The sequence below is a fragment of the Odocoileus virginianus genome, chromosome 20, assembly GCF_023699985.2.
Source record: "Odocoileus virginianus isolate 20LAN1187 ecotype Illinois chromosome 20, Ovbor_1.2, whole genome shotgun sequence".
Taxonomy (NCBI): Eukaryota; Metazoa; Chordata; class Mammalia; order Artiodactyla; family Cervidae; genus Odocoileus; species Odocoileus virginianus.
In genome coordinates, this window is record NC_069693.1 from 40584821 (window position 1) to 40611934 (window position 27114).

Here is a 27114-nt window from a genome sequence, read left to right on the forward strand (position 1 = left end):
GCTAAAGGCTCAGATGATGGTTAACATATTGTGGCAATAAAGTATTTTTAATTAAGGTATGTACATTTTTTTAGACATAATGCAATTGCACACTTAATAGACTACAGTATAGTGTAAACATAGCTTTTATATGCACTGGGAAACCAAAACATTCGTGTGACTTGCTTTATTGTGATAGCAGTTTTATTGCCATGGTCTGGACTCAGACCCACAATTATCTCTGAGGTATGCCTGTAATACAGTTTGGGGCTTATACCTTGTATGACTCTGTTTTCTTTTCCTTTTTTTCCCTAATACTATATTTTTATTGTATTCTACAAAAGTATTGGTCCATGACATCCTAGAGAGAAAAAGAAAAACTGAGCCATCAACAAAGATTATCCTTCATGGTCAGCTATGGACTTCGGAATTTCAAAATCACCATCCAATCAATAATCCATAAGTCAGTTTGAATAGTCTAGTGCCTCAGACCCTGAACTCCATCTGATGTACCTGTCACTGGGGGCTGTGAGCTCCCACTATGCATAGGTCCTCGGATTCCCAGACTGGATTAGTATCTGGCATTCAAAGAAATTTTTGTTTGAGAGTCACCAGTACTCAAAACCACAAGGAGATGTTTGCACTTTTTCCAGGGTCAATGCAGGAGCCAATGCCAGTGCCACCCCCACTCAAACCAATATCCATACCCACATGAAGTGTGACCAAGCCCCAAAGAACTCTTAAGGACTCAAGTGTCCAAATATGATAGCGACAATTTCCATTTTCTCTTCAAATTCCTTAACGAACATCCATTTCCAATACTGGCGAAAATGGGAAACCTTATTTTTCAACTTTACTGAGCCATGATTTAAGTATACTGAACCACCCATATGTAAAGTATACAATTTGATCAGTTTTGAAATATGTCTGTAACTGTGAAGCCTTCAATCAAGATAGCAAACTATTCAATTATCCCCAAAAGTTTCCCTGTACCCCTCAATAATCTTCTTTCCTTCCCTCCCCCTCAAACCCCTCAAACGTTAAACTACTAATTTGCTCTCTGTCACTATAGATTGGTTTTCATTGTCTATGTGTGTGCTAAGCCACTTCAGTCGTGTCTGACTCTTTGCAACCCCATGGACTCCAGCCCTCAAAGCTCCTCTGTCCATGGAATTCTCCAGCAAGAATAACGGAATGGGTTGCTATTTCCTCCTCCAGGGAATCTTCCTGACCCAGGGATGGAACCTGTGTCTCTTAGGTTCCTGCATTGGCAGGCAGGTTCTTTGCCACTAGCACCACCTGGGAAGCCCTTCATTTTTTATAGTGTTACATAAAAGTAGTGATACTTTGTGGTCTCTTTTGGTTCTGGATTCTCTCATGCAGTATAATACTTTTGAGATTCATCCACATCACTGCAAGTATCAGTAGTTCCTTTTTTGTGGCTAATATTTTATTGCATGGATGTTCCACAATGTGTTTTAGACTCTCAACTAGAAAAGTCAATTTTTTTTTAAAGAATAATTTCCCTAATCCTCCTAAAAGCATAATAACAAAAAAGAGGAGAGGAAAGGGATGAAGGAAATGGAGCAACCTTTTTCAAGCCTGATGCCTCCTAGTGCTTAAAACACTGAGTTGGCCAGAAAATTCATTTGAATTTTTATACACTGTTACTGAAAAACTGGGATGAAATTTTTGGCCAGCCCAATATCGATAAGGAGCATATAGTAGGTGCTTAATAAATGTGGGTTGAACGAATGATAGAATAAATGAATGGGAAGCTCTGCAGTCACTATGGATTGAATGGTATTTTTTTTTTTTTTAAGTTATAAAACTTCCATTTTGAAAAACCTCAGAACTCCCTGATACAGTAAGGATATTTGAGAGGTCACCCACCAACGCTGGGAGGTGACTCATAGACCAACTCTGAGGCCAGGAGGTGAATGGACAGAGTATCCAAGCAAGACATGGAAACCTATTTAATGCAATGGTGAGAAACCCAGTCTGGGCTGTCACCACTGTGCTGGCTGGCTCCAGTGCGCCCACAAATCATCTGAAAGGCTAAATCATGTTTAAATCCCTCTGATGGTGACTACTGGGAACTATGAAGGACACTCACGCATAATTTACATACTGCCAAGCTCCTAAGAGCCTCTAAATAAAGCCCATGAGAGCCCCCGGGCACTATTTTTGAGGAGAAGGACATCAAGAGACAGATTAAATCCAGTCTGCTCCCTCAATGCTGGGGCAAAAAGCAACCTCAGCCTCCGCTCACTGACATCTGTGATGGTCTTAAACTGCATTTGCTGGCCGATGCTTCCCAAGGAAGCTGTTATTACGTCGAGACCGGTGCACATCTGCTATTGTCTCTCCCATTTTACACAACAACTCCACTGCTAACAGGTATTTTTGCCCAGGCTCTTTTATTCTTTTTCCAGATTCTAACCATAAAATGTGTTTTAATCTCAAAGCACAGGGGAAGGGAGGGGGTTCACAAGAGCACTTTGCATTCCACCAGTAAATGTTAAATTACATTTGGTCACAACATGGTTCTAATACTAAGTTGGTCCACGCGGCAGCCACCAGAGGTTTTGCATCCAGAACAGACCAATACCTGGGGGGAGCAGGACAGACTGACAGGGGATTTTCCCATCTCACCCACTATATTTGCCTACAGAATGCGCTACTATAATGACCACGGTTCATTTTTATAATCAGACAAAAATGGAAAGCAAAAAAAGCCAGAAAAGAGGGATCTAAGTGAACACTGTAAGTGATTTATACCTTTCAAGGGGGCCCAAAGGAAAACAGCACCCATTTTATTATTTTGTTTTCTGCGCAACTCAGAGGAGTCCATACCATCAAAAAGACAAATATGTGAGCCAGATAAAACAACCAGGTGCATACAGCCTGGAACATAAGTAACAGGCCACTTACATGTCCACTGGTGCTTATGAACCTTCTAGAAGCATGAAGATGATCTGTCCCTGGCCCAAAGGACCCACACACACCACAACAGGACGGGGTGCGTGCATAGCCTGCTCTGATTTTAAATTTCTTTATGAGTTGGGACTTCCTATTAGAATGTTAAAAATTGCATGAGAATAACTTAAAAATTAACACGCTTTTACTTTTGCTCCTATACTGTTCCCCTCAGGCCCAACACTTAACAATGCTCTGATAACAGGATCCCAGGAAATAGTGTTTGATTAATTGAAAGGATTGATAGTGTTTGTTTCAGAGTTATTCTCCATGCCTTGCATGTTACTATGTAGCGTGAATGAATAAATAAATAAATAATGAATGGATGGGTGGATGAATAGGGCTTCCCAAGTGGCGCTAATGGTAAAGATTCCGCCTGGCAATGCAGGAGATGCAAGAGATGCAGGTTCAATCCCCGGGTTGAGAACATCCCCTGGAGAAGAATATGGCAACCCACTCCAGTATTCTTGCCTAGGAAATCCCATGGCGCCTGGCAAGCTACAATCTGGGGGTCATGAGTTGGTGGAGACTGAGTACACACATGCACGTGCATGAATAGAGAATGATATTTTAGCCATATTGTATCATTTGATTCCCACAACAAGCCTGTGAGGTAATAACAATAATAGTTAACACTTATGTTGTGCTAATTACATACCAGCCACTATTCTAAACTCTTCACACATATTAACTCTTTTAACCCTCAAGAGCTCTATGAAATAAGGACTATTATTATCCCTATTTAACAGATGAGAAACTGTTGGAGGCATATGGAGGTCACACTGCTAGGAGGAAGCAAAGCCGAGTCCTTGCTGGATGCTCTTAAGCTCTGCACTTCCTCTCCATTAGCTACACTTGACAGAGCAGGAAACAGCGGCCAGTGAAATTAATTTGACCAAAGCTACCTACCACATGGGTGCATACCCACGACGGTGTTCCCAAGACACTGTCAAATAACAGAGCTAGCATGTGAACCCCAAGAGTCCAAACCCCAACTCCCAAGCAAGATGTGCATAAAGCAAGTTCCTGGCTAATGTCTGAGATCAGAAGAGGCGAGATCATAAAGGGGGGATTGGGGGGGGGGGGACCTGAGCTAAGAGGCTGGTTCTCTTAGCACTATCCTTCCCAACTGGAGGTACTAGGGGGCCCAAGGGGGAAAGAGAAAATAAAAACAAACCTGGAAAATCTTTCCAACCCAAATTCTCCTGAAATCTTTCTGTTTGGGTTAGAGAAGGAGAGATTTGCTGGCATCTTCCCATTTTTCGGGGCCTGGGAAAAGGCCACAGGCAGTCCTGGGCCAAGTGCTAAGTGGAAGTTACATGCATTACAACCTGACCGAGATTCTGAGCAAGGCTTCCAGGGATGGGGTTGTGCTATGGATTCTGTCAAAGAGTCTGGGGGTGAGGGGAACCCAGGATGAAAGAAGAGAGTCCGGGACACAATGAGCGTTATAAATGGGAAGAGGCACAAAAAAAGTGGAACTGATTTCTTACATAAACATGTAGGTGTTGACAACTGTATAACTTAAGAAGTAATGGTCTCTGTTTTGAGAAGGCACAAGGAAGGAAGGTGACAGGCTTGGAACTGGGAAACTATAGTCTCTTACATGTAAAATTCCATGTTAAACTGGGTATTAAGACAGAAACAATTGTAACTGTGGCTGGAGAAATGAGGGTGAACATTAGGAGAAAGAAATATCAGTGCAACAATTTATAAAACTTCCTTGAGCTGGAAAAGGTGAAAGGAGGAGAAGAAAGCAGTGGGTTATCCCCTTTCCCCTTTTTTTTACTCATCATACATATGGAGCTAAGAAGGATGCAGGTTTGAACTGCACGGGATGGATGAAGTTTGCAGCGACAACTCTGACTCACTGCATTCCCCAAAAAGAAATATGTCTCTCAGAGAAAGCCCTTTCTCAGTAGAGAGAAATATTCCCTAAGAAAGTCATAGCTTGCTGAGATGTGGGAGATTTGTAAATTACCCATAATGTGAGTGACAGTCCAGCCTTGCTCACAGGCTGCCAGGCAGACAAGGGCCAGGCCCCCGGGATGGTTCCATGTGGCCGGCCATTTGATTGATCAAACAGAAACCAAATGGTGCCTCCCTCTCCAAACACTGACCAACAAGAAGCGATTGCCCCATCAAGGTCTCACTGTATGCAGCTTCCTGCATACAAAACCAAGATGCACCTCTCTTTGGGAACTGTTGATCTGTTCTATAAAAACGGACCTTTTGCTGGAGAAAGGGGCAAAACATATAAAGTTTGTTGCAAGAGATTTGCCAAATTAGCTCATTGAGGCGTCCCATAGGGAGGTCATTTAAGCGAATCTCTTTTACGAATGAAAATGAGCTTCCTGACAGACCCCCAGTCACACCCCCACATGCACACAGAGTCCAGGGCTTCAGAGATCCCACACCTATTCCCAACAGATAACATATAAGAACTGATCTCTAGTCACTGGATCCAAAAGTCCTACTTCCTGAGCTCAAAGATGGGAATGAATCTGTGAGCCCTGCTGGGCTTTCTGGACACCCTCCTAATGGGTTCCAGGAATTAGCTACACTCTATTGCAAGGTGATTTTTTTTTTTTTTCCACACTCAGAAGACCGCAAAAGGATTTTAACCAAAAGGAAGCAAAGGTTTTCTTTTTATAAATTCGATTAGTCTTTTTCACTTTCTCTACCTCGAAACATTTCCTTGGAGAGGCATTTTGTACTCAGAGACCCCTTAGCGAGGCACTGTGGCATGCAGGGCTCAGTGAGTTTCAGTACAAGACGTTCAATGTAGACGGAAAGTAAAAATCACAGGCACTTGCGGTCGCCAGCGAAGAAGTCAGTTTCTAAATGCCTGCATGCGGATGGCCCTGCAAGAGAAGAAAGAGGAAGTTTGCCGGTAGTGTGGGACCCTTGGCTGGGATGCGCGCGACAAGTTACCAAGCCCGCCCTCCGCTCGCCACGGCTGAAATTCCCGCCGGAGCCGGCGCCTGGGCGCCTGGTCCCCACGCTGCACCCGGCCCGAGGGTTGCAGCTAGCCCTTGGCTGCGGACTGCGGGTTCCCCCAGAAAGTGCGTCTTTTCACTGGCACTGCGGAGACTTGATTACCGGGGAGCCAGTGCGCAAAGCGCTCACAGCACATACTCCGCCGGGGCAGGGGGTACCCACCTGAGCAGGCTCCCCGAGGCCTCGGGTCTGAAGCCTCTCCAGTGGCCGAGGAGAGATGAGGATTTGAGCAACAGCAGTTAAGGAAAGAGTTTCTGAAACTCCCGGGGAAGCGAAGTACTGGGGTTTGATCAATAACCGAGCCTACGGTGGGCTTCCCAAACTTGGTCTTTGCTTTTGATCACTTTTCCTGTCCCTCCTCCACCCCCACCCCTCCACTCCAGCCTCAACCCTGGGAAAGACCTTAAGGGCTAGGGTACTAGCCAAGTCAATCCTTCCTCCTCCTCTCCTCGCCACCCCAATTTACAGACAAGAAAATTATAAATAAATCCCAAGAGTGGTTAATGCGGGTGCATTCAGCTACCCGCGTCCCAGCACACCCCAACACCAACGCCGCCGCCACCCACTCCGTCCGTCCCTCCCACCTCCGGGTAGGGGAGGGACCGGGAACCTGATCTCTGGGCTCCTGCCCCTAATATTTCCCCATCAATAACGTTGATACCATCGGGTGTGCCTCCACCCCCGCCCCCAGGACGCCGCAGCCGCCTTTTCGCTGCTTTCTGCTTGGCACGAGAAAACGAAACCTCCTCTCCCGCCCCCCTAGCCTCGGCTGGCGGCCCAGCGGGGCCTGAGGCCGGGGACCACGGAAGCAGGGGCTTGGGGCAAGGCTAGTGGGGGCGACCTTCAGCTCAAGGGTAGAGTGTCCAACCCGCACCGGTGAAAGGAGAAGGAGCGAGAAGGAACGTCCTGGGCGCAGGCCAGGCCTCATTCTAGGCTCTATCAGAAAGTGGGGGTCAAACTGGGCCGAAATAAGGTAGTTTTACTGGTGGAAGAATCGGGCCTTGGGGAAAGGAGGCCCAACACCCTCTCCCCTTCCCAAGATCAGGGAATGAAAAGGAGAATTCCCTTCGCTGGGAATTCACCTGTGGCTCGCTAGCCTTGGGGCCCTTCGGCCACCGTCAAACCCACCAAGGACTCTGTAGGTGTTGGGAAGACTGGGGGGGGGGGGATTTGTTAGTAGAAACACAGGCATCCAGCCCCCCAATGTGACTTTGGACAACTCGCCAAGCGCCTCGCCCGGGTGCGGTTCCTGTCGACCCACGAGGTCACGACCCTGGCGCAGCCGCTGCCAGACTTCGGGCCACCTCCAATCTTTAACATGGAGCAGCCCCTAAAAGCCAGGAGCCTAAGTGCCAGCCCCGTCAACCAGAGTCCCCCAGCAGCTGCCCCACCCAAGGCAGGGACCCGCGATCCCCAGTAGAGCGCGCAGGTCTCTCGAGTGAGCAGGGCGTGGGGAGGGGCTGCACTGCGGCACCTCACTGTGCTCCCTGCCTTCTTCCGACCCGCTCAAAAGTACAAATCAACCCCCATCGGTCTAACCCCACTCTGTCTCCGTTTATATTAATTTAATAATTTCTCTGCCTTGCAGCACACGAAGCCTCACCCGAGCGCCCTGACAGCGCGGCGCCCGCGTCTGCGAACCACGGAACTTGGGCCCAAGACAATGGCCCGTAATTGATGTATTGCCGTCAACAATAAAGACCAATTCTCCTCTCCCCGCCACTCCGACCATCCCCCTCTTCCCATCCCCCCTCCTCCACCTCCCCTCTCCTCTCTCCCGGCCACGGAGGGAAAGAAAACAAACAAGAAATTAGCGGGGGACGCTGCGCTTCGAGCGAGACGCCTGCCTCTACGTCTTCGAGGGCGCAGAAGAACGAAAAAAGTTATTAAAGTTTGGATCCCCCCAATTAATTCGTCTCTGCTCTCCCATTTTTAATTAAACATCGCGAAGCTGCTTCTTTGCGTGTGCATTTCGTTTGGTTGTTTGTTTTAGTGTTTTGTTGGTGGGGGGGAGGGAAAGCTCCCCCGCCCCTTAATCTTAATCACACATAGAGCAAGTAACGAACACGTGTGACGCTAATCCCGGGAGCTTGCCGCGGCGCTTACGGCGCGATCCAGGAAGAAGGATTTGCGGGATCGCTAGCTCTGTTCGGTTCCTGGCAGCACGCGGTGCCCCAGAGGCCCGGACTTTCAAGAAGCCAAGATTGTTAGAGACAGATGCGGCCGAATCCAAACACGGGCAGAAACGGAGAAACGCGTGTGCAAGTGCATACGGCGGCGTTGGTGTACCTGGAAGAGTGTGGGTTGGGATGCCTGCGAGGATCACAGTTTGCGGAGCGGGGGATGGGTTTTACACGTGCTCCCGCACACTTTCCTGGGGGTCTGGGGGAAGCGAGAGGCTGGCACCCCAGGAGCACGCAGATCCATCTTTGCCGAGGGATCTCTTTAAATATTCAGTGAGAAATAATGGCATTTGAAGCACCACCTATGGAAACATTATTATCTTCATTCTTCAACATCAGCCCCACTGATAGCTTCGTTTGTCTTTTTATCAAAATCTACTGTAACCAACAGGACCTGGGGAGAAAGAGCGAGATGCAGAGGGGTGTCAGCGTGAATGTGTGTGTGTGTGTGTGTGTGTGTGTGAGAGAGAGAGAGAGAGAGAGAGAGAGAGAGAGAGAGAGAGAGATCGAGCGAGGCCACAAAAGAGGAAAAATAAGCGGGAGAAAAGGTGAAGAAAGGGCGAACAGGAGAAAGGAGAAGTTATACCAAGAGAAATAAAGTCGTCAGGAGGAAAACAGAAACATTCACCCGCACACAAAAGATTTAGATTTTAAACAGCGGGGGAGGACCAAAGTGGCTAGAGAGACTCTTGCGGGAGCGCAGTATGGTCCGGAGTACCCGAAACTCTACTTGGAAGACTGGTGCCCACTTCGCGCGAACTGACTGTATGGCTCTCCAGGCTCCAGGGCGCTCCCGAATTGGGGCGTCCTTATGAGCCCTCTCCTTTCCCGATCGCGAGATAGGGTGGGGATTGTGTATCTGCACCCCCCCCCCCTCGTCCCCATTACTCAGCCGAAGTTTAGAGTGTCCCTCCGGCGCAGGACTTCGGGAACCAGGAGCGAGGAGACCCTGAGGCACAAGGGGGAAGAGCTAGGCTGACCGAGGACTGAGCCTCAGGTTCGCGGGGGCCCGAGCCCAGCGGACTGAGTGCGGGCCCCGGGATCCCCACTCCGGGCTCAGGGCCGCGGGTGGGAAGGCTGCCTCACAGCCTGGGGAGATGGAGCTGGTGCGAAAAGTTTGGGCGCCGCGCTCAGCAAGTGCCTGAGAAGTGGAGGCGAGCTCCTGCGGGGCCAGACAGCTGTGGACAAGGACTCCCCTCTCTTCAGGCTCAGAGCGGCCACCTCCTCGCCAAGAGCCTGGGACACGGCCCGCTCCCCCAGGACGAAGAGCCGCGGGGTCCCGGGGACTGGCCGTGCCCGGAGCCCAGCGGGGCAGGCCCGCGCCTCGCGAGGCCAGGGGAGGGTTGCAGCGTGCTGGGTAAGCGGCGGCCCCTCCCCTCCCCCCGGCTAGAGCTGAACTCGGATCCCAAGCCGGTCCCCGCTCGCCGCCTGCCCTGGGCTCGGCGGCGCCACCGCTGCAGCCGCCTCCCCGCGGAGTGACGCGCCCTGCAGCCAACCGGGGCAGCCGAGGGGGAGGTCCGGGAGGGGTCCTGGGCGGAGCCGGGCCGCCCCCTTATCCCACGGGCTCGGGGCCGCTTCTCCCGAAAACTTCAGCCCTAATTGTCCTGGGAATGTCCGAGGTAGAGAAAGGGAGCGGGGGAGCAAGCGAGAAGCTAGAGGATCGGGGCATTCTGAGGAGGAACGGGGTGGAGGGAGAGCTGCCCCTCCCCCCCCCCCCAAGCCCCAAACCCATCACGTTCCCAAACCTTTCCTTGGTCCTCTTCTCCGCGCCCCCGCGAGCCCGGGATCCAGGGGATGGAGAACTCGGGGCGAAGGAGCGCCGAGCCAAGCAGCGAGCGGGAGGGAGGCCGGGCCGCGGGCGGGAGGCGGACCGGCGTGGGGCTGGCTCTTCCCCACTCGCTTATTTTTTTTTTTAATGGGGGTGGGGGTGGGCTGCTTTCTGGTAGCTCTTAAAGAAACGAAGAAACACTCACGAAACGGGACTTCCTCCCCCCAAATCCCGCCACGGGACTCCCTCCCCCCGCGGGCCGGCGCTCCTAGCGCCGGAGTTGGGAAGTTCGCCGCGCGCCCGCAGCCCGGGTCCCCAGCCCCCGCCGCCCGGCCCCACCCCCCACCAGGGGAGGCTTAATTCCGGGGAGGGCATGCTAATTTGGGTCGGCCCAGCCCGGGATGGGGGGGGCCGAGGGAGGGAGGGGGGCGCAGGCCGGGGCGCCGGGTGCTCAGAGGCGAGGAGGCAGGCCCCCGGCGGCCCGGCCGCGGAGTCCCGGGCGGTCGCGAAGAGGGTTAACCCAGTGTCGGGCGGCGCGGCTCGCAGAGCCAGCCCCGCGGCCGGCTTATTGGGCCAGCGCGCGGAGAGACAGGGGTCTGCAGCAAATCACAAACTAATTGATTAAGGCGAGCGGGTTTGAATAGCGCTGGCCCGGTGCCAATCGCCTTTCAAAGAGCCCCTCTATGATTAATCGCAATGCATTATTGATAATCATAATTATAGCAGGACACATGCGCGCTGCGCCCGGGGCCGGGGAGCCGGGGAGGGGGCGGGCGGGCCGGCGGGCGGGGGGAGCCGCCGCCGCCGCCGCCGCTCGATTTCCGTAATTTTGAGAAGATTTTTTTTTAGTAATTTTTTATTCTGCCCCAGCTGATGTTTGAGCCAGCATGTCGCGGAGGAAGCAAGCGAAGCCTCAACATTTCCAATCCGACCCCGAAGTGGCCTCGCTCCCCCGGCGAGATGGTGAGTGCTCCGGCCCGCGCCGCGGACACACACGCGCACACACGTACTCGCACTCACACTCACGCACACTCGCGCCCACGCACACGCGGCTGGCCCCCGCGCCCACCGCCCAGCCGCCGCGATCCGAATCACCGTTTCGACTCCGCGATTTTTTTTTTTTTTTATTTCAATTTGCCTTTGCTGGGCTTCCCCACCCCCAACCCCCCTGCCCCGAGGAAAGCAAACACTTCTCCAGGCTGGATCTTTCCGGAGTTGTTGGGTCCTCCTGCGGGGAGGAGAGAGGGCTAACCGGCCTTGCTCCTGCGTCCCGGCTGTCCCCGGGAGCGGATCCCGGGACCCTCTGAGCTGAGGCCGGGGCAAGGGTGCCCGGCGGGGCGCGGGTGCGGACAGAGGCCGTCGGCGCCTGCCTGCGCGGTGCTCCACGCGCTCCCCGGCCCGCTCCCGAGGCCCAGCCTGGCCTCCGCCGCCCTGGTCCTGCTGCCTGCGGGAAGGAAGTTTACTTTGTGCTCCGGGCTGAACTTGGAACGTGGAGGGGAGCTCCCTGCGCGGCGCTCCCCCCCTTCCCCAGCGCTCCCACTCCTCCTGGGCCCGCGCCGCGGAATGGGGTTCCTGTGGGAGTTCGGAGTTCCAAGAAGATGGGAACCTGTATTGGGGCCACCGTGCCTGACACGCTGGGGTAGAGGCCGTGTTGGAGAGTGCTCTTTGCTGCCGGGTGCTCCCCAGACAGAGTGCAGGCGGACGGGGGAAAGTGTCGGGGTCCGGCCATCCCACTTGATCCCCGCATCTCTTCTCCCAACACATGCACACTCGGCGCCCCCAAGAAATCTTTAGACTCGGTCGGCTCCCGCTAAGGATCGTGGTACCTCGCACTTCCAGGAGTCGTAAGGGTCGTTCTTCAGAGCTGGAGGTGGGGTGGGCTATCTAGCCACGAGGGAGTCCCCCTAAATCAGAGGCACTCGCTTCCTCCGATGGAGGCAACAACTGCCGGGTCCCAAAGGGAGTGAACAAGTCCAGAACAAAGTTTGTATGACGGAGCTAAGGCCGAGAGTGGCAGAGATCCGGGCAGGGAATTGGGGGTAGAGAGGACAGACACCTTGAATCCCTTTTTATCCCTAAAAAATATTACACTTTAGGGGCCTCCGAACTCCCAGGCCCAAGGCCGGAGGCGATGGAGCGGCGCCCGGGCTCGGTTCCCCGGCACAGTGCTCGCCTTTCGGCTGCGGAGGTTCGAACGGCAACCCCGGAGCTGTCTCTGCGACTCGGGATGTCTCTCGAGGTGCTCCATTTTGGGGTATAGAGGAGGGAGCTGGACCCCGATAGGGCTCGGAAGCCTGCCCTTCGGTCGGCACCTCAGTCCTCTAAACTCTGCGGCCGCCCGGCCCTCACGGTCCTCCGGTCCTCCCTTAGAGGCCTGCTTCTCTGCAGAGCTGGGGCGCAGGGACCCATGAAGAACCCAGGCGGAGAAGCCGAGGGGCTCCCACCCACTTCACCCCGGCTGTCGGGAAGGGGGACTCCTGTGGAGGGGGTGATCCCTGTAAGAAAGGGGGGAGAACAGACACAGATGAAGATATTTGTGTACAATATTTGGCCCCCTCCACCCCAGTACTTTCTCAAGCTTCAAGCCTTATCCAGAGCCTCTGATTTCTCAGTCCCCTGAGAACCCGTGATCCCCGCTTTCCACCCCACGCGAGACTGGGTGCTCAAGGTACAGAGAGGTGAAATTATCCAAGGCCGCTGCCACAGAATTTTTCTGGGTTTTCCCAGCTGGTTTCCTCTGCATCTCGTCCCCACACCATCTTTGCTAAAGTTTCTGGTGAGATCTTCCTCACTGTGATACTGTTAAAGTCAACAGTTTTTAAAGGACCAAACCTAAAGGGAGGAGAGGAAAGATTTATTTTTAAGTCTTTTTTTAAAAATTAATGTGTACTGATTTTATATATTTTCAAAAAAGGAAAAAAAAAATAAAGACTTAGGCTTCTCAGAGAATTGATGCTTGCTAGATCTTTACCTTTTTTCCTCTCGCCTTCGGAATCCGGAATTTTTAATAGTTAAGGCTTCTCATAAAGCGATAGCATAAAAGGAGTTCACTACCTCTGACCATTATTATTTATTAGGACTGTTTTTTTGGTTTATTTGGGCTTTGAGGTAAGTTAGTTAAGTTACATTAAGTTTCCTTTCTTTCTTTTTTCTCTTTCTTTTACTTTATTCCTTCCTTCCTTTCCTTTTTCTTTCTTTTTTATCCCCAAAAGCTGTTTCATTGTCCTAAGGAGGAGTAAACTGGTCGGGGCACCATAGGAATCACTCCCCTCTCGGCCTCCTTTCTCACCTCTCCCCACCCCCCTCTATTTCTCCAGTTGTAATGGTTTTAGGTTATGACTGTTTTTACATGGTTGAACAATAAGTTTGGGAGAAACTGCCTAGAGGGTAGATTTTGTAATAGGGTTACAGGATTTAGCATGTTGTAATAATATTAGTACACAACTAATCCTCCTCCATGTCTGATTTTACAGGAGGGCCTTACACACGCCAGTTCTTTTTATTTGGGAGTAGTTGTGAGATAGAGAACTGAGCAATCATGTCTCCAAGTTACCTTTAAAAAGTCACCACCTTTCATGCAGTGTATCCAGCCACCCATTCTCCTGTCCGCACAGAACACACACTTTAAGGAGTCATTGGAGTTCTGTTTTTCAGTTTGCAGGTTTGTTTGTTTGTTTAATCTACATGAAAGTTGTTAAATTTTTAGAAGATTAACCTTCCTTAAACGCTGTGGTTACTTTTTTTTTTCTTTCTTGAGATGGGCTTAAAACATGGCAAAGGAAATGTTAAACCTATCAAATTAAACCTAGCTGGTGGTGCCCCCAGCAGATGCTGGCACCTCTGATTTCATGACTTCGGTCCAGAGTGAGACCTAGAAAAGTTTGTAGGCCCCCCGTTACAGTTTCCCTGAAGGAGCGACTCCCAAGCCTGGGAGCAGTCAGGCTTACTGCGCGGCATGTCACGCCTGTGTGTGTTTGAGCGTGTGCGTGCGTACAAAGAAAATCCGAGCTGGTCTCAGCAATCTCCAGGATAACTTCATCAGAACAAGTTCAAGAAAACAAGATCATTTGGTCAGTCTTACGATGTTCATATTTTAATTCTATTTTTGGTGCTGCTATATTCTCTCCCAAAATAAACTGGGAGATTTTTACTGTTTCTTATGAAACCAAGAGTATGGCGCTTATTACTTGTCTCTTAAATGATATGCAACAAGTCTCGAATTACTTGTAGAAAGATGACTGCCACTGGGAAAATTATTTAGCAAGGTAAATAATTTTGAGGAAAGAGAACATTAGAATGGAATGATTTTGTATGTGAATTCTTTACTAGCGATTTGGATTTCAGGTGTGTGTGTGTATGTGTGTGTGTTGCCTTTTTCTTCCTTGGGTAGTGTTTTTTAAGATTCCTGGAACGACATGTTTGGCCCACTCATACTCCATTCATTTATTAAGAAAGTATTTCTATGCCCAGCTTTTTCAAGCTTTTTCATATTGGAAGAAAGATAAAAACATCATGAACTGCAGATAAAACACTGCCTCTCATATAAAGTATCATTAAAAAAAATTCCTCTTATTTATATTAATAATGAAATTCTATTATTTACCAAAGTAATTTACTCAGTGTGAGCAGCTTAATGGCAGCACATTGATTTCTGGGCCCAAAAGGTTAGAGAGAACTATAATTAATTGCTTTTTTTGAAAAACCGACACCTGCATGATAAGGCAGTTGCACAAAACTCTTGTTTAATCAGGCCTATTTTAAGTTTGTGGCATCATGGAAGATTTTGGATGAGAAAATGCAAGCTGTTTTGGGGAATTTGCTGGAGGCCTTACATACTTCCTAAAATGTTACAAACAAACAAATACAAACAAGCGAAGGTGGAAGGACAGGAGAGAGCGTGTGTGAAAGTGAATTTGTGATACCGAAGGTTTTGTGGTTTATTTTCCATCCAGATTCACCTATGGTTTATAGGCACAAGTGTCAATTTATAGGTTATTCTTTGGGGACTTTATTTCATTTCTTTCTGCTTTGGCAGGTAGCAAGTTGTCTTGACCCACAGTCCTTTGGAAAGCAAAAATCTGAATTTTCGAGGCAGAGCTCTCACGGAAAAGCGGGGGGTGGGAATCAGGTAGACCAGCAGTTCAGTTTTTTGAAATTGAGAAAAGCCAAGCTCAGTGGAGTAGCCAGAACTAATTCCTTCTGCAGACTTAATTCGGTTTATCTAAGGTACCTCCTGATACCGCTCACCCTGTCTTCCCAAATATTCTTAGATTACCAAAAGGGCAGTCATGGAGCATTTGAAGGGAGGAGGTGGTAAATTATCCCAAGAACCAGCACCCCTCCCCCTCCAAAAGAAAAAAGTCCCTGTGCCAGGCTTTGGAAAACGTAGATGTGTCGAGCTGTTTTAACCTTTGCTAGCCTCCTCCCATGCAGAGGTGACAAGGTCCAGATCATAATATGTCCTTCAGTATCTTCCCAGTGACCCCCAAATTGAGTCTTGCTAGTCACTTAGCAGGAAGTTCGGAGTTTATTTTAGTTTCACCTTATCAGCTTGGCTTCTTTTCCTAACCTTATTCCCCTGTCACCCTCAGATGCCAGACCCCCAAAGGGGAAGATTGACAGGTAGTTCCCATAGCTCAGTTTTACCCTCAGACAACAGGGATCTAGTTTCTTGTGCCTTTGCCAATGTTTATGTAGTCAAAGTTTAGATCTCGCCTTAAGCAGTCTCTTTTACGCGTCACTGGAAGAGGAAAGCCACAAAGAAGTTTTTGAACAAACCCTTGCAACTGGAACCCCATCTAGTGTTCAGTTTGATTCATCCAAGGGGAAGATATTTTCCCCCTTTCATTTATTGTGTACATTAGGTGGGCTGGTATCAGGATTTTCAAAGGACTGTCTTGTCCATGTTGTTATTTTGTCAGAGACTTCCCCTTGTATTCTTCCACTCGAGAACACGCTAATCCCAGTCAGAACACTGAGGGGACTTGAAGGGAACCAGTAAAATGTGTCATCTGGCTACAGATCTCACAGAAGAAACTTAAGACATTACAGAAAATATGCGGAGCATATGTAGTGGTGTTTAAATTGCTGTGGAATCTCAAGCTGAACATTCAGATGCAGGTTTTTTCCAGGTCTGTACAAGAAAAAGAAAAAAAGAGAGAAAAACCAATCAATCAGAAATGTTTGTGATAGCCTTTCGAAATTGGTCTACCAAAAGGAACAGCCAGTTAAAACTATAGGCTCCAAGATCATAATCTTGTGGGGTTTTATTAAAAACGTTAATGTGATCTGAAGGTACTGGGAAGTCAAGCGAAGGGTCTTTCTGAGAAGCTCCAAAAAAAGAAAACTCAGCGTGGTACAGTAGGGCTGTTGTTTTGTTTTGTTTTCCTGGCTGGCCAAATCTTTCAGCATGGGGCATAGTTTTATTTTTGTTTTCTCAGCAGACAGATATACTGGAACACTTCAATTTTCTGCCTCCCATTCTGCAGTGTTTAGTTCAGATGATGAAAAGCTGACATATTTGAATTGGGCATCAAGAACCTAAATAGTACAATGAAAACTAAAACATCTGGGATTTTCATATAAATTGGATAAAGCTATAAGATCACCTCTTTCTCTGGCCCAGAGGGGGTAAAAGAAACCCAGAACATTCCAAAAATCTTTTTGTGTGTACATACTTAGAAAACCACCTCTTCTGAAATTTTCCTGTATGACCACGGTGACAAAATTAATTTGAATGCATAATCCATAGAAGAGGAACTAGAATATTGTTTTTACTATAGTACAGGGAACAAGGCAACTGTATTTACTATAATGGGGTCACCAGTTGCAATCTTGTGTAACAGATTATTGAGAGAGATACAAGATAGCCAGACGGTCAAAAAAATGAATTAGAATATGTTAGTTTGTGATGTGAGTGTATGTGTGTACATCTTATTACGACTTAAAATATTCCCTTTGGTAGTTAAAGATTCAAACTAGACCTCATGTTTTATCCCTTTTTTTTTTTTTCATATAAAACTGTTTCATTGGAATTCTGTTCAGAAGGCAGATGGATTTAATGTTAAGAACTATTATAATGTAGTGACACCTGCTTTTGAAATAAATCAAAATAGGTATCAGAATTTTTTTTTTTTTGGTGTTCATAAACATCAGGAAATTAAATTAGTTGACTCTACAGTGAGATCAAATGTCAGCTTATTAAAATGTTGTGAAAATCTAAGCTAAAATATGGGCAGCTTTTTTAACACAGTCTCTTTCTTAGAAGCAAGCAGGCACTTATTTTTAAGTGTCTGTATTTTCCTTCCAGTTAGCACAACCCTAAATATAAAAATGTTCAGGTCGAAAAACTTGAAAATTCTCAAGTGAGTCTTGAAGCAGCACAAGTGCAGAATTGGAGCACAGGAAAGTAATAATCAGCTAAATCCTGTAAAGTAACCTTTTTAAAATTTTCTCTATATTATGAGAATATCAGATGTTTGCAAGTTATAAAGAATTAAAAATGCCCTTTAATCGTGAGCACAGATGTGCTAAATATTTGAAGCAACTACATTGTAATGTGTACAATTGATGAAGTCAGTTTTCTGATTTCCCTTGCTAGTTATTTAGTTCTGAATCTGTCATTATTTGTCTAAGCCCAGCTGACCAAGCAAAACTGTGTTTTAAAGTGGCTTTATGTTTTGATAAATGTGAGCTGGTTGAAAAGTATTTTCCACTGAATGCAGAGCTTAATAGAACATGCTGACATAATAGTTTTAATGCATTTTGTTGAAAATGTGTGAACAAACAGAATAGCTTTTGTTCCTTCATAATTGGCTGTAAAAGTAGATGGAAACATAACCATTACATATGGAAATGTGCAAAGAGAAAGAAATAACATTTCGGTTGAATATATTAGGAACTGCATTTCCTAGTTTAAAATAAGCATCTGAAATGGATGCATCATTTAAAATTGGTTGTCAAAATAAGAAGCTTTAAACAGAATTTTTGTCACATTATTTTCGTCCCCAGTTAAGAAACATAACTTTAGCGAATTTCGTTTAATATTTTGTTTACATTATTTTTAAGTAAAGCGAGAGACAGAGCTTAAAACAGCACCTTGAATGTGCAGAGGAATCCTGTGCCAATTAGGATGATTAAACATTAAATTAAAACTGAATCATTATTGGTATTTTCTGCTCCAACCGAGATTTGTTTGGTATTGTTAATGCATTTTGCACTATACCCTTACGGAGATTAAAAGATGGGTATTAGGGAAGCTAGCTTGTTAAGTATAACTTAGCTACTCAAATAACCCTCCCAGTGAATAAAGTGTGCATACATTTGGCATACTTTACCAGGGTTTCTAATCATCTGCGGCATCACTCAAGGCAAACAGAGTTAAGGAATTTTCAGAAGTTAGTATTTGGGTATTAATTATATTTTCTGGAATGTAAAACTACTCAAGCTTTTTTGTTTTTGTGTGTGTGTGTGTGTTTTATATTTACTGCAAAGAGGCAAATGGCTGACTCTTTTGACTCAATTCTAAGTTTACTGAAAAAAGCGGCATTTTGATTTTGCATTTATTCATATTTGCTATTAGTTTTTTTTTTCCCTGCAAGTTTTCTGGGAGATTCAATTTGGAAGTCATGGAAACTAACTATTATCTGATTCAGTTCTGCAGAAAAGCATGCAGGGAGGTAATCCTTGAATTAAACAGTTTTTTTTTTTTTTCACAGCCTACGGAGATGACCACACACCATTTGTACAACAGAAGTTGGTGTTCCCCATGCTGGGCAAACAATGGGACGCCATCCTGTCTTTGAATAGGATGTTAGCTTGGAGTTGGAGATTTTTATGTTTAATTTACAAATGGATCTTAGTGAGAAGAAATCTGAGCAACCAGTGGAAACAAACATGAAATAAAGGGATTTTATAATGAAAGGTTCGGGACAATCTGTTAAACAATTGATAACAGTTAAGAGCAAACTGTTTTTAAAGGCATTTCAGACAAGGAGAATTGCAAAGCATTTCCAAACTAGAAAACAAGAATTATTTCTTCACTTCCCCTTAACTGCACATCTTTCTTTAAGTTGATATTTAATCAGAAATGTAAATCTTGTGCCAGTTTTTATAGATAGAAAGAGCACTTTTGATGAAATATTTACAGGCATAATGTTGCCATTTGGAGCATAGTGGCATATATTCCTTGATTAGTGGGATGGTAGCCAGTTGCATTCTTTAATTTTAAAAATAAACATGCCACAGCCTGATACATAGGTGCCAGGCAGGCCTTGCAATGGATTTTGATCATTGTGTTTCTCGTGTGTGTGTGTGTGTGTGTGTGTGTCTGTCTGTGTCTCATTGTTTTCTCTTGTATTCAGCTGAGTCTTGAGTGTCCAGAGGATTTGTTACTGATGTGGCTAAAGTGTGTTTGTCACGGATCAGACATAGCTCAGGTTCCAGGTAGGGTCTGGAGGTGATTTTCAAGTTGTCAGTCTTCACCTTGGTGATAGCCATTTTTTTTTCCCTTGTCAACCACTGATTGGAACCTTGAATGACTACAAATTAGTTTAGTGACAGAACAAACTGTCACAGATATCTTTGAATCAGGTGAAAATGAATAAGGTTGACAGAAACTCAAGAGCCTAATAAGTCCTCAGGATGGTGGCTGGACCCTCTCTGGATGGACGAGTAGACAATAAGGTGTATAAAATATTGGAAATCAATATTTTGCTATGGAATTTCATTATGCACCAATGTCTGCAGTTCATAGTATTTTATATTTTGATGGATTACCTGAAGGCCACGGCTCTCGGAGATACCAGATTGATAGGGAGTCCTCCAACAGCCTTAACATTTAATCAAGAACGTTCTTAAGGAATATTGATTGGTTTTCTGGGGCCATAGTTTTCTGAGTTTCGCGGGGAGGAAAGAGTTGATCTGCCCCCATTCTCTCTGTTTTGAGGTCCTGGATGACTCTGGGTGTCCTGGCTTCGTTGCTAACCCTGCTCCTTTTCATTTTGCAGGAGACACAGAGAAGGGCCAACCCAACCGCACCACTAAGAGCAAGGATGCTCACGTCTGCGGCCGGTGCTGCGCCGAGTTCTTCGAATTGTCAGATCTTCTGCTCCACAAGAAGAACTGTACTAAAAATCAATTAGTTCTCATCGTAAATGAAAGTCCAGCCTCCCCACCTGAAACCTTCTCAAGCCCCAGCCCCCCTCCCGATCATCCCCAGGAACAAATGAATGACACGTCTAACAAAACAGAGCAAGCAGAGTGCAGCGACCTGGCGGAAGCCCAGGCACCGGACAGGGACGAGTCCATGGAGGTGGAGGCCCCGGCAGCCCCCAAAGGCACCAGTGGGCCCCTGAGCGGGGGTGGCGACAGCAGCGCCCCACCTAGCTGCAGCAGCAGCAGCTCCGGCGCAGGTACCTCAGCGATCACAACCTCTCTACCTCAACTCGGGGACCTGACAACACTGGGCAACTTCTCCGTGATCAACAGCAACGTCATCATCGAGAACCTCCAGAGCACCAAGGTGGCGGTGGCCCAGTTCTCCCAGGAAGCGAGGTGCAGTGGGGCCTCGGGGGGCAAGCTGGCCGTCCCGGCCCTGATGGAGCAGCTCTTAGCTCTGCAGCAGCAGCAGATCCACCAGCTGCAGCTGATCGAGCAGATTCGTCACCAAATATTGCTGCTGGCTTCTCAGAACGCAGACCTGCCAACCTCTTCCAGCCCTTCTCCAGGTACTTTACGAACATCTGCCAACCCCTTGTCCACCCTCAGTTCCCATTTATCTCAGCAGCTGGCTGCGGCAGCTGGGTTAGCACAGAGCCTCGCGAGCCAATCTGCCAGCATCAGCGGTGTGAAACAGCTCCCCCCAATCCAGCTACCTCAGAGCAGTTCCGGCAACACCATCGCCCCCCCACACAGCGGCTCTTCCCCCAACGTTCACATACTGGCGGCGGCAGTTCCCACCCCATCCTCGGAAAAAGTGGCTTCGAGCGCGGGCGCCTCCCACACCAGCAACCCCGCGGCCTCTGCCTCATCCTCACCAGCTTTTGCAATAAGCAGTCTGTTGAGTCCTGCATCTAATCCACTTCTACCTCAGCCGGCCCCCGCTAACTCGGTTTTCCCCAGCCCTTTGCCCAACATTGGAACGACAGCGGAGGATTTAAACCCCTTGTCCGCCTTGGCCCAGCAAAGAAAAAGCAAGCCACCAAATGTCACCGCCTTCGAAGCCAAGAGCGCTTCGGATGAGGCGTTCTTCAAACACAAGTGCAGGTTCTGTGCAAAGGTCTTCGGAAGCGACAGTGCCTTGCAGATCCACCTTCGTTCCCACACCGGAGAGAGGCCATTCAAGTGCAACATCTGCGGGAACAGGTTCTCCACCAAGGGGAACCTCAAAGTCCACTTTCAGCGCCACAAAGAGAAGTACCCTCATATCCAGATGAACCCCTACCCCGTGCCTGAGCATTTGGACAACATACCTACCAGTACCGGCATCCCCTACGGCATGTCCATCCCTCCAGAAAAGCCGGTCACCAGCTGGCTAGACACCAAACCCGTCCTGCCCACCCTGACCACTTCTGTCGGCCTGCCGTTGCCCCCCACCCTCCCGAACCTCACCCCCTTCATCAAGACCGAAGAGCCAGCCCCCATCCCCATCAGCCATTCTGCCGCCAGCCCCCCGGGCTCCGTCACAAGCGACTCCGGGGCCCCCGAGCCGGCCGTGAGAAACCCAGGTGGGCTCCCGGAGGAAGCGGAAGGCCCCACTGCGCCCCCTTCCGGCGGCAAAAGCGAAGAGAGCGGTATGGTCCCCAGCTCGGCCCCAGCCCTGAACGCCGGCGTGCTGAGCTCCCTAGCGTCTGAAGGCGGTCCGGGCAGCGCCTCGACTTTCACCAACCCTCTGTTGCCGCTAATGTCGGAGCAGTTCAAGGCGAAGTTTCCTTTTGGGGGACTCTTGGACTCAGCCCAGGCCTCAGAGACATCTAAGCTTCAGCAACTGGTCGAAAACATTGACAAGAAGGCCACTGACCCCAATGAGTGCATCATCTGCCACCGGGTCCTCAGCTGTCAGAGCGCCTTGAAGATGCACTACCGCACCCACACCGGGGAGAGGCCCTTCAAGTGTAAGATCTGCGGCCGGGCTTTCACCACGAAAGGGAACCTGAAGACCCACTATAGCGTCCATCGAGCTATGCCCCCGCTCAGAGTCCAGCATTCCTGCCCCATCTGCCAGAAGAAGTTCACGAACGCCGTGGTCCTACAGCAGCACATCCGAATGCACATGGGGGGCCAGATCCCCAACACCCCGGTCCCTGACAGCTACCCCGAGTCCATGGAGTCTGACACGGGCTCCTTTGATGAGAAAAATTTTGATGATCTAGACACCTTCTCCGATGAAAACATGGAAGACTGTCCCGAGGGCAGCATCCCAGACACGCCCAAGTCCGCAGACGCGTCCCAAGACAGCCTGTCTTCCTCGCCTTTGCCTCTAGAGATGTCGAGCATCGCCGCTTTGGAAAATCAGATGAAGATGATCAACGCCGGCCTGGCAGAGCAGCTGCAGGCCAGCCTGAAGTCAGTGGAGAACGGGTCAGTCGAGGGGGACGTCCTGACCAACGATTCGTCCTCAGTGGGTGGGGACATGGAGAGCCAAAGTGCAGGCAGCCCGGCCATCTCAGAGTCTACCTCCTCCATGCAGGCTCTGTCCCCATCCAACAGCACCCAGGAATTCCACAAGTCACCCAGCGCCGAGGAGAAGCCGCAGAGAGCAGGGGCAAGTGAGTTTGCCAACGGTTTGTCTCCCGCCCCAGTGAATGGTGGGGCTCTGGATTTGACATCTAGTCACACAGAGAAAATCATCAAAGAAGATTCTTTGGGAATCCTCTTTCCTTTCAGAGACCGGGGTAAATTTAAAAACACTGCTTGCGACATTTGTGGCAAAACCTTTGCTTGTCAGAGTGCCTTGGACATTCACTACAGAAGTCATACCAAAGAGAGACCATTTATTTGCACAGTCTGCAATCGTGGCTTTTCCACCAAGGGTAATTTGAAGCAACACATGTTGACACATCAGATGCGGGATCTACCATCACAGCTCTTTGAGCCCAGTTCCAACCTTGGCCCCAATCAGAACTCGGCGGTGATTCCCGCCAACTCGTTGGCATCTCTCATCAAGACAGAGGTCAACGGCTTCGTGCATGTGACTCCTCAGGACAGTAAGGACACCCCCGCCAGTCACGTCTCTTCTGGGCCTCTGTCATCCTCTGCCACGTCCCCAGTTCTGCTCCCAGCTCTGCCCAGGAGAACCCCCAAACAGCACTACTGCAACACGTGTGGTAAGACCTTCTCCTCGTCGAGTGCCCTGCAGATTCACGAGAGAACTCACACTGGAGAGAAACCCTTTGCTTGCACTATTTGTGGAAGAGCTTTCACAACAAAAGGCAATCTTAAGGTACTTCACTCCATCTGCACCTCACCCACACCCACCCCAGCAGCCTTCTTTCTTTCAAGGCCACTGAGGGTTTGTAAGGCACGCTCCCAGAGTCTTTGGTCCAGACAGTCAGGGGGCGAGTTCTCGCGAGAGAACCTGCTGCCACGTGGCTTATCTGGAGAACTGTGGGTGCCTATGCAGGTCAGGATCATGGCAGGGACCAGGGCAGGCTGCAGCCTGCTGAACGTCAGAGTGCCTTGAATAATTTGGTACCTAAGCGAAGCAGCGGCCTGGCCCTGTTGTCTCGCTAAGTGCACCTAATGAATTGCTCTACCTACCAGGTCAGGCAGCCCCGCATTGCCATGGGGTATTGATTAAAGACCTCCATGTGGCCTGTGTGCTGCCCATATCACTTAATAATTACACTTCTCCTCTGCGTGGGCATCTATTTTTTTCATAACTCTGCAGTCCAGCGTGGTTTGTCTTTCTAAAAACAGTAACGTCACCACTCTGCTAATGGGTATTATGATAATTGATCATACAACATTTCCTACCGATACGTGTTGGAAAGAAAGCAAATATGCTTAAGTTCTAGAGCAACAGTTGAGCGCTCTTACTGTGCACATTTTTCTGTTGACAGAGTATTTCTCTAGAGATTGCTGCCAGTAATGCAAGATGAATAATTACTTTCTGGCTTTTTCGCTCCACGCACAGGCCCTCCATTGGGCAATCAGTGAGGGGCACTCTCTTCCCATCTGAAAAGGACATTTATAGGGTAAAGGGTGTCAGATACAATACTTGCCATGGCAATGAGAGTGGACATAACAATTCTCACCCTGAAAAGAGCTATCTGCAACTGACTGGCTTGCTCAAGGCCATTATAAGCTAAATACAGGTAATAAAAAAGGAGTAAGTAAGGCATCCTTGCCCAGGCAGAGGAGAGGCAGACCAGGGTTGCAGAGAGTGGACACCTTATTACTAGCAGACTTGAGTGGACAGTTCTTGTTACCCTTCCCACTGTCCGGCATGTAATAAGAATAGACGCTGTGGCCACTGGCCCTGTCGAGTGTTGGGATGTGAGTTGAGACAGATTCGACTATTAAGCTTCTCCCTTCTCTCTCCCCCCCCCCCCTTTCTTTTTCTTCTCCCTCCATCCCTTCCTCCCCCCATCCCAGGTACACATGGGCACTCACATGTGGAATAGCACCCCGGCCCGCCGGGGTCGCCGGCTCTCTGTGGATGGCCCTATGACATTTCTAGGAGGCAATCCCGTCAAGTTCCCAGAAATGTTCCAGAAGGATTTGGCGGCCAGGTCAGGAAGTGGGGATCCTTCCAGTTTCTGGAATCAGTACGCAGCCGCGCTTTCCAACGGGCTGGCGATGAAGGCCAACGAGATCTCCGTCATTCAGAATGGGGGCATTCCTCCAATTCCTGGAAGCCTGGGCAGCGGAAGCAGCTCACCTATTAGTGGGCTGACGGGAAACCTGGAGAAGCTCCAGAACTCAGAGCCCAGTGCACCCCTGGCTGGCCTGGAGAAGATGGCAAGCAGTGAGAATGGAACCAACTTCCGTTTCACCCGCTTCGTGGAAGACAGCAAAGAGATCGTCACAAGTTAAAGGCCCTTTGGCTGGAGAGGGAGCATCCCCCATTCAGAATGAGACCCACAGTTGCTTCCTCCTCCTTGCCCTGTCCCCCCCAAACCTTCTGGTTCCCCCACAGCCCCCCCACCCTAGATCTCTGAACTACAACCTTCTGAAGACATTCTTTTGTACCTTGTTCAACTTCTAGAGTTCTAAGAAAGCTTATTTATTAGTGATATAACCTGGCTTTGCAAACAGAATGCAAGCGTTAACTTTGGTCTTCTGTATTTTTGGACTAAATACTAATTGACTAGAGTCCTGTAAACTTGCTGTAACATTTATGGCAATTGCAAGTTGCCCTGCTAGGCGGTCTTAATCTGGCATTAACTTATTTTCTATATCCAGTTTAATATGAATCTGGTGTTGATGCAATGCCTCAGTGATGCATTAGATCTCTAATAAAATCTGTATATAAATGTATACTTTGATCCTGCTGGAAAATTTTATCAGCAAACACATTGTCTAATCTTTCGAAACAAATTTAAGGAAAGGACTGAAAGTACAGACTGAACTGTGTGGTTCTTTGAAAGGTTTGGGTTTTTTTGGGGGGATTTTTTTTTTATTCTAAAATTCAACCTGCTTTTTTTTTTTTTTTTGTAGATTTAACCCTTTCCGTTTTGAACTGCTATTTGTATTGTGCTTTTTACTTGAGTCGTCCTCAATGTTAATAAGTTTCTGTACAGTGATAAGCACGCAAAATTCTTTAGAGAAAAATACAAGTGTTGTTTTGGTAGTTGAAACTAAGACGTAACATTTTGCCTTGTAGGTATATTCACAATAGAAAATGTGTGCTGGAATTTCACAATGCTGCTAAGAATAGCATCTTGAACAACCTTCAGTGGAGAAAATGTAGATGCTCTTGTATATACAAAAAGAAATATCACTTTCATTAAAATGTACATATGTTCCTTACAAGAGCAAATGCTTCTTCTTGATCAAGAGAGCAGGTATAGTGTTTGTTTATTTTGTATTAGGTATGGAAGGAAAAAAAAATGGACTGTTACATGCACTTTCTTGGAAAGTTGAAAGGAAGGGGGGGGTCCAATTTCTTTAACATTTAATACTTACTAACAACAGAGATACTGTAATTTTACTCAAGTAATCAAATACATTTTTTTTTGCAACAGATAAAACAATATACTGTGTCTGTGTTTTTAGAGTGCATTTCTATTTAGCCAGGCCCCAAAATGTATTTTAGCATTTCCCCAGGCACCAGTAAATTGTGTATGTATCTCTCTCTCTCTCTAAATAAGGAATTGTAAAAGGCATAACAGAAACAGGTTTGCATGAGCATGTGTTTCCTTTTTCTCCTTGTTTTTTTTAATTTGGAGGATCTAGATATTCTCCCAATATCAATTACTTGTTTGGCTACTTTTCCTACAACCTTTCTGCCCCCAAGAAAAAGGAAAAAAATGGTGTGAAATAAAAAGTTGGTATAGGAGGTTCCATCGGGCCAGGTAAGTTTCCTTAAGCAGGACATTCATGGCCTTGGAGACTTTGGCTTTATTTCTCCTGTTCCGGTGGTTTCACTTCCTTTGATTCAGTCATTTTCCAGGCGGCTGTGAGCAGCATTGCTGGAGAATTCCCGGGGCAGCTGGGGTTATATAATCTGAAACTGGGCCTCAACCCAGCGAGGTCAACTTGGTCTTTATTTAATTAGTCTTTTAGGCATTTAAACACACACGCATATTTGAAAGAAAAAGTCCATGACAAAGGATATGTAGAGTCGACTTGAATATCGCATCACCAGAATTCAGTCTGATTTCCTCCTCTCTCCTTTTGTTCTAGGGTTTCCCCTAGAACATATTTCCCTCCAGAGCACTATTTTGGGGTCAGCAAACGGACTGGGTGGAAGTTGGTGTCTAGAGGGGTCTGCGAATTTTTTCTTCCAGAGCCGCGGTAAACCGCCGGCAGACAGTGGCCCTGCGCCCAGGTAAGGGAGAAGCGTCGGGGCCACCTTCCAGGAGAAGTTTCTATTGGGGCACAGGCCACTCCATGGCCGTTCGGCGCGAGCTTCCCCAGGCTAAGTGGTCTGGGGCCCAGGAGGGGCGTGCCAAAAGGTGGGCGCTGACCTGAGGCTGTGACCATATGGGGACCGGCGCCCCCAAACTTTGAAAGGGCAGGCACTGGGCTGTGCGCTGCGGA

At 48.3% G+C, this 27114-nt stretch overlaps 1 protein-coding gene and 2 long non-coding RNA genes across 14 annotated transcripts in view; 2 read left to right on the top strand and 1 right to left on the bottom strand.

Annotated features, from left to right (window-relative positions):
• LOC110139726 (uncharacterized) overlaps positions 1-10231 on the bottom strand; it is a 78776-nt gene extending 68545 nt beyond the window's left edge. For 4 of the 9 annotated variants that reach the window (XR_011482233.1, XR_011482239.1, XR_011482236.1 and 1 more), the window contains exons 1-2: positions 9887-10231; positions 5643-5822 (exon numbers count right to left, since the gene is read on the bottom strand). This is a non-coding gene — a long non-coding RNA (uncharacterized lncRNA). The other 5 variants (XR_011482237.1, XR_011482240.1, XR_011482238.1 and 2 more) reach the window with 5 other exon arrangements.
• Positions 6841-7928, top strand: LOC139029922 (uncharacterized). Its single transcript, XR_011482241.1, has 2 exons — positions 6841-6931; positions 7547-7928. It is a non-coding gene; the product is annotated as an uncharacterized lncRNA (long non-coding RNA).
• On the top strand, positions 9738-26105 carry SALL1 (spalt like transcription factor 1). Of its 4 annotated transcripts, none has more exons than XM_070451310.1 (4): positions 9738-9760; positions 10780-10872; positions 19917-23350; positions 24505-26105. In XM_070451310.1, the coding sequence occupies exons 2-4, from the start codon at positions 10797-10799 to the stop codon at positions 24943-24945; spliced, it is 3951 nt and encodes a 1316-aa protein (XP_070307411.1). In that variant the 5' UTR covers positions 9738-9760; positions 10780-10796; the 3' UTR covers positions 24946-26105. The 4 variants fall into 4 exon arrangements, with proteins under 4 accessions (XP_070307411.1, XP_020753421.2, XP_070307412.1 ...); XM_070451311.1 differs by lacking the exon at positions 9738-9760 and adding an exon at positions 18627-18832 and having other exon boundaries at positions 10785-10872; XM_020897765.2 differs by lacking the exons at positions 9738-9760; positions 10780-10872 and adding exons at positions 12074-13570; positions 18627-18832.
• The last annotated feature ends 1009 nt before the right edge of the window (positions 26106-27114 follow it).

Coding starts and splice junctions, on each gene's coding strand:
- SALL1 (XM_070451310.1), top strand. CDS start 10,797: ATGTCGCGGAGGAAGCAAGCGAAGCCTCAACATTTCCAATCCGACCCC. Junction 10,873..19,916: donor CTCGCTCCCCCGGCGAGATG/GTGAGTGCTCCG, acceptor TTCATTTTGCAG/GAGACACAGAGAAGGGCCAA. Junction 23,351..24,504: donor CAACAAAAGGCAATCTTAAG/GTACTTCACTCC, acceptor CCCCCATCCCAG/GTACACATGGGCACTCACAT.